The sequence below is a fragment of the Populus alba genome, chromosome 14 (genome assembly GCF_005239225.2).
Source record: "Populus alba chromosome 14, ASM523922v2, whole genome shotgun sequence".
In the NCBI taxonomy this organism is placed as follows: domain Eukaryota; kingdom Viridiplantae; phylum Streptophyta; class Magnoliopsida; order Malpighiales; family Salicaceae; genus Populus; species Populus alba.
This window is the reverse complement of record NC_133297.1, coordinates 7,772,801-7,785,544: the sequence shown is the minus strand read 5'-3', so window position 1 is coordinate 7,785,544 and position 12,744 is coordinate 7,772,801. Positions and strand designations below refer to the sequence as shown.

The window sequence follows — 12,744 nt, the reverse complement described above, 5'->3', positions numbered from 1 at the left end:
AAGCAAAGCATGGTGTTCTTGTAGCGTCAAAAGAAAGAAAGAGAACAGCACAGTAAAGCCTGACTGCGGCAGAGCTGATGGATTTTGTGTCTCTGTTTCTCCCTTTTTTCGTTGTAAAGCTTGTTGTCAAATTAAAATACTCTAACTGCTTCATCATTAGAAGTCTCTTCCAAGCCACCACCATTAATAATTAAGCCCTTTGTGCCAGAAAAGAGAAACCCATTAATTTTTCCACTCTATTTATCCAAAACCATGCAATGTGGATCAAAACATAGCCGCTTTCAGTTTCAGCTCTCCTTTGAACCGTAGAAACTAATCTGTATTGTGGATTACTGGTTTTTTTTTTTGTAACTATGTTGGGCCTAGTCTCTGCAAAAACCACACCAAATGCCACACCACAACATATTTCCTTTCCTCAAAACGGCAATTCCATCCATAAAAATGGCTATGAAACTCCATCTCCGCTACTAAAACGAACCCCATCACCCTCCTTCGCCAAACCAAAAATCAAACCTCCTAACAAGACACTGCAAGAACTACGCACCCATGAGTCGTCTCTTGATAGCCCGGATCTGGGTCCCTTTTTATTAAAGCTTGCCATAGACACCGTAGCTTCCGGTGATAACCAGAATAAGGCCTTGGATTATGCGGCCCGTGCGTCCAAATCGTTTGAGAACTCCTCGGGTCCCGGTCTGGACCTGGCTATGTGCTTGCAAGTGGAAGCAGCGATCTATTGCAGCATGGGCCGGTTGGAGGATGCAATTCCTGTTCTAGAACGGTCTATCGAGGCTCTAGATCATAAAAACGGGTCGGATCATGCGGTGGCGAAGTTTTCCGGGTTCATGCAGCTTGGTGACACGTATTCTATGCTGGGGCGAGTAGACCGATCCATATCGTCTTATGAGTCGGGTTTAAAGATCCAAACTGAGACTCTCGGGGATTTGGATCCAAGTGTTACTGAGACTTGCAGGTTAGGCCCTCCTTTTTAGCTGGGGGCTTATTATAGCCTTTTGCTCTATGGTTTGCTAACTTGCGCGACTATTCATTCTAATAGGCTAACATAATGATCCCCTTTAAAATACCTATCCAATTCAATTTAAATTCTGGTGCAATTTTAACCTCCTGCTAAGTTAAAAGTAAATTTGTTATTTGTAGTAATAATTAAATATGTATATATACAGGATGTTTGCTGTGAAACTTATTTTAACAGTGACAATGGCAGGTACTTAGCCGAGGCTTATGTTCAAGCAATGCAGTTTGACGAGGCAGAAAAACTATGCCAAAGGAGCCTTGAAATTCACAGGGTGCATAATGCCCCAGCATCACTTGAAGAGGCAGGTGATCGCCGGCTTATGGCTCTTATTTATGAAGCAAAGGGGGACTATGAATCTGCACTTGAGCACCTTGTCCTTGCTAGCATGGTGATGATTGCTGCTGGTCAGGAAAATGAAGTTGCTGCTATTGATGTTAGCATTGGTAATATCTATGTGTCCCTTTGTCGATTTGATGAAGCCATTTTTTCCTATCAAAAAGCCTTAACAGTCTTTAAATCCATAAGAGGAGATGATCACTCTACCATTGCATCAGTCTATATTCGCTTGGCAGATGTGTATTGTAAGACAGGCAAGCTAAGAGAATCCAAATCATATTGTGAGAATGCCCTGAGAATACTTTCAAAGCCAGGGCCTGGAATTGCAACCGAGGAGATTGCTAGTGGGCTGACTGAAATCTCAGCCATCTACCAAGCTTTAAATGAGCACGAGGAGGCATTGAAACTCTTGGACATGGCAATGAAGTTGTTGAAGGATACCCCAGGGCAACATAGCATGATTGCGGGAATAGAAGCACATATGGGGGTGATGTTTTACAAGGTTGGAAGGTACGGGGAGGCTCGAAGCTCCTTTAAAAATGCTGTAGCAAAGCTCCGGGCTAGTGGGGAGACTAGATCAGTCTTCTTTGGGATTGTGTTGAACCAGATGGGATTGGCCAGTGCACAACTGTACAGGATAGCTGAGGCAGCTCAGTTGTTTCAAGAAGCAAGAGAGATTTTAGAACAGGAATGTGGCTCATGTCACTTGGATACCATTGGAGTGTATAGCAACCTTGCAGCAACTTATGATGCTATGGGAAGGTGAGAATATTTTTGTATTCATCCCAAGGTCCTTTTTACATCATTACCTGCTATAAACATTTGCAGCTTCTTGTTGTTATCTGTTGCAGTCACTTATTTGGCTTTATCATAACGTCGAACCAGGCGAAACTCTTCATTTTCTCAAAAGCATGGCAATCATTTTGCATAGGCTGGTTTTGACAATTGGCATGTATAGTTTCCAAACGGGATGACATTCACCCTTTACTACTGGTTCCCCGAAGGTGTCTACCAGGAATAACGATCCCTTTTTTACCCCCTCAATATCTACTCCAGATGTTCTTAGATTGTCTTGAAATCCTCGTATTTTGCTTAGGTGTCTACCTGACTATATGGGACCTATTTATGATTATGGCATTTTACTTTGGCATGTTTTGGATTGGACCATCTATTCACTCATCTTACATGCTGGGTGATATTTGAAGCCGTAATGTAATCACTCAATGTTATGTGGCATAATGCATTGCAAAAATCGCGCAAGTCCCTGATGCAAGTTTCAGTGGGTTGGCTTATTGGAGAAACTTTTGTGCATTTGTTGATTACATTTAAGCATTCAATTTATGCGATTACTTTTCAAAGCCAAAAGTTGAGGTTCCTCTGTTGTTGGAGGCGCTGTACTGAATGTAGAATTGTGGTTATCTTTATAGGGTAGAAGATGCAACTGTGATATTGGAGTACATACTCAAGTTGAGAGAAGAAAAACTTGGAACAGCAAATCCAGAAGTTGCCGATGAGAAGGAAAGGCTAGCCATGCTATTGAAGGAAGCAGGGAGGGCTAGGATCAGGAAAGGCAATTCCCTTGTAAATCTCCTAGATTCTAGCTCGTAGAGAATAAAGGATGAAGCTTCAAAGAGATTGTCTCTGGATTTGGTTTTAGAACTAGGAATCTCTCCTTCACCTTGTTCTCGAAGACTCAACTGTTTGTAATATAGAAGATCGTGGCGTAATTTAGATATTTAGTGGAATCTTCTTGTTTCTTGGGATCCCTTAACAATTTGTTTCCGTGGCAATTTCCTAGTTTATTTGAATAATCCTCAGTCACCAAATGAAATCTCAGATTTATTGAGTTAACAAGTTCTAGTATTTGCTTGTCATAGTTTCGAATGTTGTATATGTTTCTTGTTCTTCTATTTGTTGAAAAAGAAGATAGAGATAGATGGTAGCTTGAAGAAGTTTAACTCTGTTGATTCGAGGATATACATGCCATCTAAATTTGATTGATAGTTACTCTATCAGGCTGTGGGAGCCACCGTTGATTGTCAATCACCTCATTACTGGATTCGTTTTTGTTAAAATTTAAAAAAATTTATTGTTTAAAATAATTAATTTTTATATTTTTAAATTGTTTAAATGCATTTATATAAAAAATAAATTTTTAAAAAATATATATTTTTAAATAAAAAATACTTTAAGCATCTTTTATTGAGTTTTTGCAGCAGCCCGAGAGGGATTTATTTTTACTTTTGTTTTGCAGCGACACTAATGCTCTCAATTCCAGTCGTGCAAGTTTAGATGCACCCTCTAGCATTTCTTTCACTCAGAGCCCAAGTGGGATGGCATCACTCTTCTCATGCTTTCACTTTCAGAGCCCAAATGCCAGTCAACTATGAGGTATGGCCAATCCAAATTTCAGGTAGAAGAATTCTATGTTTTGTATTCATAAGCATTTATCGAAAAAGAAGAGAAGAAAAAAATTCATGAGCAATAGTGAGTTTCACGAGCCCAAAACTCGACTTCAATTTTGATTACAAAATTTATCTATTAAAATGAGTCTTCAACTTATTTTATGATTTCAATTGCGTCCTCAAATACAAAATTAAGAAATTTATTATAGGAAAAAAAAAAAAAAAAAACATTGTTCACCATCTCATATTTCATTGTGAATTTTTTTTGTTTTGATACTCAAATTTTTTTTCTTGCATGATTATATCCTTTTGAGGCTAAATTAAAGGATAATTTATTCAAATTTATTGACCAGGGACAAGATTAAATGAACAAAGTCCAATGTGAAAAACGCACTGAAAATAAGTGGTGGGTTCAAAGTTCTCGTGAAAAAGCTCAGTTTAGTCCTTCAACTTTCTAAATTATACTCATTTGATACATATTTTTTTCCGAAGAGCTTATCTACAAAAAGATCCTTGTTAACCTTCACACTGTGATTTTTCTTAAAAACAATTTGAAAATATATCAACACTATGGCGCTTTAATCTGGCTTGGTTTGGTGCACACCCAACATGGTTAGAGTACAACATAGCCAAAAATGATGTCTTTTGCTTGTATTGTTATCTCTTCAAGTTAAAAGGGGGTGTTGATTCGTTTATGGGTGTTGGGTTTTCAAATTGATAAAAAAAAGGAAATATTTGATCTTCATATTGGAAAGTCTAACAGTAGTCACAATACATCTCAGATAAAATGTGAGAATTTGATGAATAAAAAACAAAGTATCATGACTTTGTTATTTGAGCAAACAGTAAAGAGTCAAAGTGATTATCGAACTCGATTGAATGCTTCAATAGAGTGTGCTTATTTTTTGTTACACTAAGGACTTCCATTTCGTGGCCATGATGAATGTGAATGTTCAAGCAACCATGAAAATTATCTAGAGCTTTTGCATTTTCTTTTCAGAAATAATGAAGCTATTAAAAAAGTTACTTTCAGTAAGGCTCCTATACATAACAAATTGACTTCTCCAGATATTCAAAAAGACATTACTCAAGCTGCTGCGAGGAGATTACAAATGTGATTATCAAAGATCTGGGTGACTTATTATTTTTAATTTTAATTGATGAGTCACGTGACATATCAATCAAGGAACAAATGGTTGTTCTACGATATGTAGACAACAATGGATATATAATTGAACGTTTTCTTGGTATTCAACATGTGCGAGATACAACTGCTAGTTCACTCAAGGCAGTTATTAAAGCTTTGTTTTCTAAACATGGGCTAAGCATATCAAGATTACGTGGTCAGGGATATGATGGAGCTAGTAACATACAAGTTGAATTCAATGGCTTGAAAACACTTATTGTAAATAGCAATCCAAATGCATATTATGTACATTGTTTTGCTTACAGACTTCAATTGACTATTGTGGTTGTTACAAAGAAGCATAATGAAGTTAGAGATGTCTTCAATTTTATTTCTAGCATTATAAACATAGTTGGAACATCATGCAAAAGGATGGAGGTGATTAGAGAAAAACAATATGCTAGAATTATTGAAGGACTTGAAAATGGAGAAATTTCTAGTGGACGAGGCTTGAATCAAGAAACTTCTCTTAGAAGGTATGTTGATACCCCCACTATGTTACAATTATTCGTTTACTTGCAATGTTTTCATCAGTTCTTGATGTGCTTGAGATTATAAGGGAGGATGAGATGAACTCAGAACAGAGAATAGAAGCAGTCGTTTTAACAGATATTATGGAATCATTTAATTTTATATTCATGCTTCATTGTTTGAGAATGACACTAGCAGTTACTAATGAGTTCTTACAAGCATTACAAAGAAAAGATCAAGATATAGAAAATGCTATGAGTTTATTGAAAACATTAAATGAACGATTCAAAATGATGAGAGAGAATGATTGCGAATCTTTATTGGAAGAAGTGTCATCCTTTTGCATCAAACATGATATTGATATTCTAAATATGGATGATGAGTACAAGCTTCATGGGTGTTCAAGGCGAAAATCTCAATGGATTACAAACCTATACCATTTTTGTTATGAATTGTTTAACAATATCATTGACATGCAACTAACTGAGTTGGATGATCGTTTTACTGAGATGAGAACATAGTTACTTCTTTGTGTGGCATGTTTAAACCCAAGTGACTTTTTCTCTGCTTTCAACAAAGAAAAACTTCTTCGCCCTGCTCTTTTTTATCCCAGTGAATTCTCTATAGTAGACCTTATGGTACTTGGTGACCAACTTGATACATATATTTTTTATCTACGTGGTGATGACGAGTTCTTCGGTATTGAAGGTATTGCTAGTCTTGCAGAGAAAATAGTACAAACAAAGAAGAATTTGATATTTTCATTAGTATATATGCTTATCAAATTGTCATTACTTCTACTAGTTGCAATTGCTACAGTGGAGAGAATTTTTTCTGCTATGCATATTGTCAAGAGTAGATTGTGAAATATGATGGGAGATAAATAGATGAATGATAGTTTGGTTGTATACATTAAGAAAGATATCTTCAATAAGATTGATAATGAAGCTATTATGAAGTGATTTCAATATATAAAAACTCGAAGAGAATAATTATAATATAAGTTTTTTCAGTTTAAAAGTATTTTTAAATTAATTTTACTTGATATAAATTAATATATATGTTTTGAATTGATTTCTAATATATATTTATATAATATAATATTTTTTAATAATTTACCTTTTTATTTAAAAAAAAAAAAACATATAGCTCCACCACTATGTCAACTAACTAACTAGACAAGATAAAATAACATCAGAAGGGGAGATTTGGGAGTTGCAGCGAGGAGTGCGCATGAGTGGGATAACGCGTGTGATTTATAGCATACCTTGCCTTGGTATAAGCGTAGCAGCATCTTCGTACTTCATGATGATGGTGACTGATGTGGGTGCCACGTACTCAACTAGCAGCCATAAAAGCATCAAGGATAATACAATTAATCTCGGTGGTTTTCTCTCTATTTCTAATCTTGGGAGCTCCGTCTCTAACATGCTTTTGTTGCATTTAGGTAGATTCTTTATCTGCCTTGAATCTTGACCTTTTCTCCCTCCAACCAATCACAACCCGCCACATGATTAACGAGCACTCTTTCTAATTGAAGACCTGGTTTCTTACACAAGTGTCAACCCAAGCAACCGTGAACCATGCCCGAAAACAATGTTCACTCGCTCCCGGGATACCTATCCCGTGTGCTACTCTTTAATCACCTGCTCAAATTCAGTTTATTTTTTTAATTTCAGATTATTTTTTAATTGTTTTTAACATGTTAAAAAATTAAAATAATATTATTTTAATATATTTTAAATTAAATATACCTTAAAAAACAATTATTATTCACTCATATATTATCTTAATCTTCTACCATAAAATAACCCCTAATGATTACGGTTCATCCAGTGCAAGAGCATTGGAGAGACTTAATTTTAAAATTGGCTTTGTTGTTTTTCAAGTTTCTTGACACTTTTTTGAATCTGACAATTAAATATATTACAATAGTAAAACTTCCATGTCTTTTGTTTCCTCAAACTCTCTCTTTTCTCTTTTTTTTTTTATTAACAGGAATGTTTATATCAGTTTATATTTATCTTCACTAATCTCATGGGTTTTAAAATTAATAACTATATAAGCCTTCAATAATCATTATATTAACAACCATATAACTCGAACTTGAGACTACAAGAAAAACAAGCCTTTTAATCTTAAACTCTTATTATTAGATCACTTACTATATGTTTGTTTTCTCAAACTCTCTTGTTTTAATTTGTATAAGGCATGGTGTTTCAAACACACCGTATTTGTTTAAAAATGTATTTCAAACAATATTTTTAAAAATTTTAAATTTTTTATATTTAAAAATATTTTTAATATATTAATACTAAAAATATTTTTTAAAAAATTAAAAAAATATATATTATTTTAAAACACAACTACTTCGCTACCAATCACCACCATAGTGTATCTGTAGTGGATTTTTATTTAGGCCTAGTACAAGTCGAAAGGATTGTGGGGTTGGATTCTCCCTGGGCGGCCCTATCATTTGGTGGACAGCCAAATAAAGATGGAGGGTCTTATCTCGAAAATAAGGGGTGGACCCACACCCCACCTAGGCAATTGCCGACTTGCCGTCTTAATCAACTGACACGTGTTAACGATGGATAACCGCTTGACTTCTATAATATAACCATGGGAGAAAAACCACTAGCAAGATGAACGGAGTAACTCCTCAGGCCAAAATGGGAAACGTGGGCCACGCTTGCTAAGAAGGAACATATAGAAACGGAGCCGTTTAAGATGACTTCAATGAAAAGTAGCTGGGTTAGTAGAGAGAAAGCATGTGGAAGACGATATCATAGAGAATGATAACTGGAAGAAAACCTGACAAAATACTCGTGATCGGATTCAATCTGTTTGGTTTGACGAGTACAATCGAATCCAATCGAAACGGATCGTTTCAACATCTTAATGATTTTAAAACTGTCTGCTGCGAGTACTCAGTTAATTGAATACAATTAGATCTGCTTGCCTGCTGATTAGGGACAGTAATATATCGCAGGCAGACACTAGTTTCAACCACTTGCTCATATCATTTCCGCTCATTTTTTTGCCTGATTCAATCTCCACATCCTCTCTCTCTCTCTCTCTCTCTCTCTGGTTTGTACTCTTCCTTTTCTCGCTTTATTTATTTGTTTGCTTTATTATTATTATTCTGCTAGTCGGCTGGTTACTTTGGATAAGTTGACTGCTACTTGGATGTTAACATTGAGGCAGATTTGTTAGTTTATTTCTTCGGTATTTTTGCTGTTTGATTTTATGGTTGTTTTTTCCTAATCTAGTGTTCATGCTTTAATTTTCTTTGAAGGATTTTGATTTTGCTTCTTCTACATCTAATAATGTGAGATAATCTCGTTGAAATTTACTGTAATCCATATCCTTAGCCACCTTGTGTTAGTTGTAGTTTATTATTTTGTAAAAGAGACGCTTAGTGAGTGCTTTGGGGATAATAAGTTGATGATTGTGTGTGTGTGAGAGAGAGTTTGTGTCATTTTATTGGGATTCATGAAATTCTCTCACTCAATTTGCTTTCATCCAATCATACATTTGCAAGTCTCGTTAGCACCTACGCATTCCTTGCTTAAAGTTTGGAAGTTTTCTATTGCTTTTGAAAGGAATTTGCTTAATTGTGCATGACACTAAGAAGAATTTTGCATCTTTTAAGTGTTTTCTTGTGGATGGATCTCCTATGATAAAATCGTCTTGTTTTGTTTCCTGCTTTAGCCATTGGTTTCATTTGCTCTTTTTATATAATAGAGATCCACTCCTATGTTCAGTTATTGTTTTAGCAGCATGCTCTAGTTTTTTGTGCAAAGCTTCTTGTATAATCTCTGATTCTAGTTACCAGTCTGGTATTTCTGAAGTCTCGCCACCATACTTTATATAATGAAAACTTCCTCGAGAACGTTTGAATCCTCTACAAGCTCCTACTCGTGTTACTGTCAGTGTATCAGTGTGGGGTTGTTCAAGTTCAATGCTTTCTTTGGATAAGCATTGATTACGCGTACCAAAATACTGATTGCTATATTAATTGGTATCTGAGCATGATTTAATGTTTGCTGTTATTGAAATTATCTAATTCCAGAGGACTCGTTATTCTCCATTGCATTTTAACTGCCACATTTTCCTCCACTTTTGAGTTTCATTGTCTGTAGAGCTAAAAAAGATTTTGTACTCTTATGTAGGAGAATCACTGAATTGTGATCAAAGTTTCTTATAAATAGTCGATGTGTGAAATAAAAGACAGGGATGGCAGCAGCAGAAGCCAGGGCTGTATGGCAAAGAACGGCTAATCGCTGTTTTGTTCAAGAAGATGCAAAAAGAGCTCCCAAGCTAGCTTGCTGCCAGTCATCATCTTCATCATCTAAGCAATTGGATGGCGGACCAACAAGTGCAGCAGATATGCCAGATCAATCTTCTGGAGGTTTCATGCCTCTCAGAAGGTACCCCTCATATTCCAGTCTACCCCCCGATACAAGATGGTGGCTTCAACTGCAACCTAGCTATGGTTACCAAAAATGTTTTACACTTGAGCAGTTGAATGCCTTAGAAGCTGAGTTGGAAAGCTTGACAGCGGACATTGTAGACTCACCTTCTAAAAGCAAGTTTTGCCAACAAGATGACACAGACAGCATTTTTGTGGATGGTAGCAAGAATAGCGAGTCTTCTCTTGATTCATGTTGTATGATCCCTGCTGATTATGTGATGAAAGATCATGATGTTAAGAAGCAAGAGCTAAAAGTTTTATATGACAAGGATTTTCAAGAATTTAAAGAGCTTAAGGATGCAAGGAAGAACTCCAAGTCGACAGAGATGGAACCTACCGGATGGCCCAAATCACAAAAGGACAGTGAGTATGGTTTTGATCCAGAATCTGCTTGGATTGGGGGTGAAAAGAACATGCCATGGTGGCGAGTGACGGATAAAGATGACTTGGCCTCCTTTGTTGCACAGAAGTCACTTGATTACATTACGAATTGTGACCTCCCCCCACCTCAGAAGATGAACATTGGGAAATACCCATGTGCTCGCCCTGGATCTTTTCAGCATGATAATACACCGGCATCATCTTTGGATTGGAAGGAACAAAGCGGTTGCATCTCCTCTGCAACTGATCCTGTACAGGGCTGTCCCAAATTTGAAGGCATGCCTGGAAAACAAAGGGCTTCAACTGACAGGTTATCACAAAGTGATTCTGACAAGGCATGCAGGTATGTTTTTAGATCACATCATCTGGTGGTGGTATTTGTTATACATTAGTTCTGTACAATATACAAAGGCATCAATCTATTGGTCAAATACAACATGGTTCTAACCAGTCATCCAAGTATTTTCTTAGCTTGTATCATCTGGTGATATTTGTTCTTGAATAGGTCTGCCTGATATGTAAATGCATCAATCTATTGGCCAAATACTGCTACACATGTCCTATTTTACTGCACTACTTCTCTGCTATTATGTGTCAAGCTAATATAGCTGTTTATTAACATGTCAATTCTACTATGTGCATGTATCTGCTGATCATCCATGGTGTTCAAATCCCTTACCTGCAACCTGAAATACAGTTTTACGAAAACCAATATGGAAACTGCAGAAAGTGGACTAGTTTCTCAGGGTGATCCTTGCAAGGCTCAACTACTGGAAGCACTCCGTCACTCTCAGACACGTGCAAGGGAAGCTGAGAAGGTAGCAAAGCAAGCCTGTGCTGAGAAGGAGCATACCATCAAACTCTTCTTCAAACAAGCCTCTCAACTTTTCGCATATAAGCAGTGGTTCCAACTGTTGCAGCTCGAAACCCTTTACTACCAGATGAAGAATAGCGACCAGCCCATGTCTAATATCTTCCCTGTAGTTCTTCCATGGATTCCTCGGAAAGGTAGGAAACTGCGCAAGAGTTGGCAAAAGTCATCCAAGGGTAAACGAGGAAAGCGATGCCGTCCAAAGCATGACATTGGCACGTATGCTGTTGCTTTTGCATTAGGGTTGAGTCTTGTTGGTGCTGGATTGCTGCTGGGATGGACTGTGGGTTGGATGCTGCCTTTCTAGATCACCAGCCAAAATTCTCACTTGTGAAAAATTGATTTACAAGGGAAAGTGATTGCGTTCCATTTGCTTACATATGTAAGTAGTTTTTTTTTTTTTTTTTTTTGTATTTGTTGCTTCTTCTTGATGTTACCTCTTGTATAGATGATGTGAGGAGTTGTTCATGTGTATATTCTGGGTTTAACGTGTTCTGGCACTAGAAGATCTCATCAGTTATCTCTCTTGGTGATCATCTGTATATTCAATTTATCTATAGCAACGATTAGGCAGTATTGCTGCTATTGTATTGCTGCTATTTCCCTCTCTTGCTTCAATGTTGTGGTAATTAGTTAAACATGGCAGGCGGGTAGGTGGCTTGGTGTGAGCCTTAAAAACTCAAGCAGAAAGCCTCTTTAGTAACGGCACGGCCCGACTCTTCTCAGGAAATGGATTCATGATTTGGTGGTGGTGTGCTGTAATGCTCTCGGTCTGAGAGAACTGTAAATTCCGATATAAATGTGCCAATCATGTGTAGTCATGGGAGTGAAATTTTTCAAGATTCAGGGCTAAAAGTCGCCCTACTTTACGCCCCTCTAATCTGAATACTGACCTTTCTGTTTGATTAATTAATTTGCTTGATTTCGTGTACATGTTCAACTGTAATCCCAGGTATCTCAGAATCACGCCGGCTTGGCACCTATCAAATTGTTCTAAAAGATTAGAAAACATGATAATGGACAGTGCCCAGCGAGTATATTGTGGTGGTGTTGATGATCACGGAAATATCATTATCATTGATACCTGCCTGACCTCTTTACTCAAAACTTTTGCAAATGCAGTTTGATAGGCTGCGTATCAATTTATCCACAAATAGTTCCGACAATGATAGCCAACTGATTCTAATTTGAAAATATAAGTGGTGTTTAGTATTTTTTTTTTTTAATTAATTTTTTTTTAAGTTCCTTTTTTTTTAATGGTTTTAATATGATAATATCAAAAATAAATTTTAAACCTAAACTAAAATAATATTATTTTAATATATTTCTAAAAAAATATTTTAAAAAGTAACCTATATCATATTCTCAAATAAATAGTAATGAATTCATAGATTTTACCAAGTTTCTAATTTAAAAAGTAAATAAATATATATTTTTTATTTTAGAGAAATAAAATATAAGTACATTTTATATGATAGCTCTTTTGACACTGCCTATAATTTAATTTTTTATTTGAAATTAATAAAAATTTTAGAGAAATAAAATTTTAATTTTTTATTTGAAATTAATAATTTTTAAAATTTT

General features: G+C 36.1%; 2 protein-coding genes across 3 annotated transcripts; both read left to right on the top strand.

The window, feature by feature from the left end:
• The first annotated feature begins 40 nt into the window (after nt 1-40).
• Nucleotides 41-3,223, top strand: LOC118041231 (protein KINESIN LIGHT CHAIN-RELATED 1). The gene is made up of 3 exons (XM_035048478.2): nt 41-970; nt 1,223-2,131; nt 2,797-3,223. Exons 1-3 carry the CDS (start codon nt 354-356, stop codon nt 2,975-2,977), a joined length of 1,707 nt encoding a protein of 568 aa, XP_034904369.1. The 5' UTR covers nt 41-353; the 3' UTR covers nt 2,978-3,223.
• Nucleotides 3,224-8,063: 4,840 nt separating this feature from the next.
• LOC118041233 (uncharacterized) lies at nt 8,064-12,091 on the top strand. Of its 2 annotated transcripts, XR_012167909.1 has the most exons (4): nt 8,064-8,521; nt 9,607-10,632; nt 10,987-11,542; nt 11,807-12,091. XR_012167909.1 is itself a non-coding variant. In XM_035048479.2 (3 exons), exons 2-3 carry the CDS (start codon nt 9,671-9,673, stop codon nt 11,465-11,467), a joined length of 1,443 nt encoding a protein of 480 aa, XP_034904370.1. In that variant the 5' UTR covers nt 8,064-8,521; nt 9,607-9,670; the 3' UTR covers nt 11,468-11,759. The 2 variants fall into 2 exon arrangements, 1 of the variants encoding a protein (XP_034904370.1); XM_035048479.2 differs by lacking the exon at nt 11,807-12,091 and having other exon boundaries at nt 10,987-11,759.
• Nucleotides 12,092-12,744: the final 653 nt, after the last annotated feature.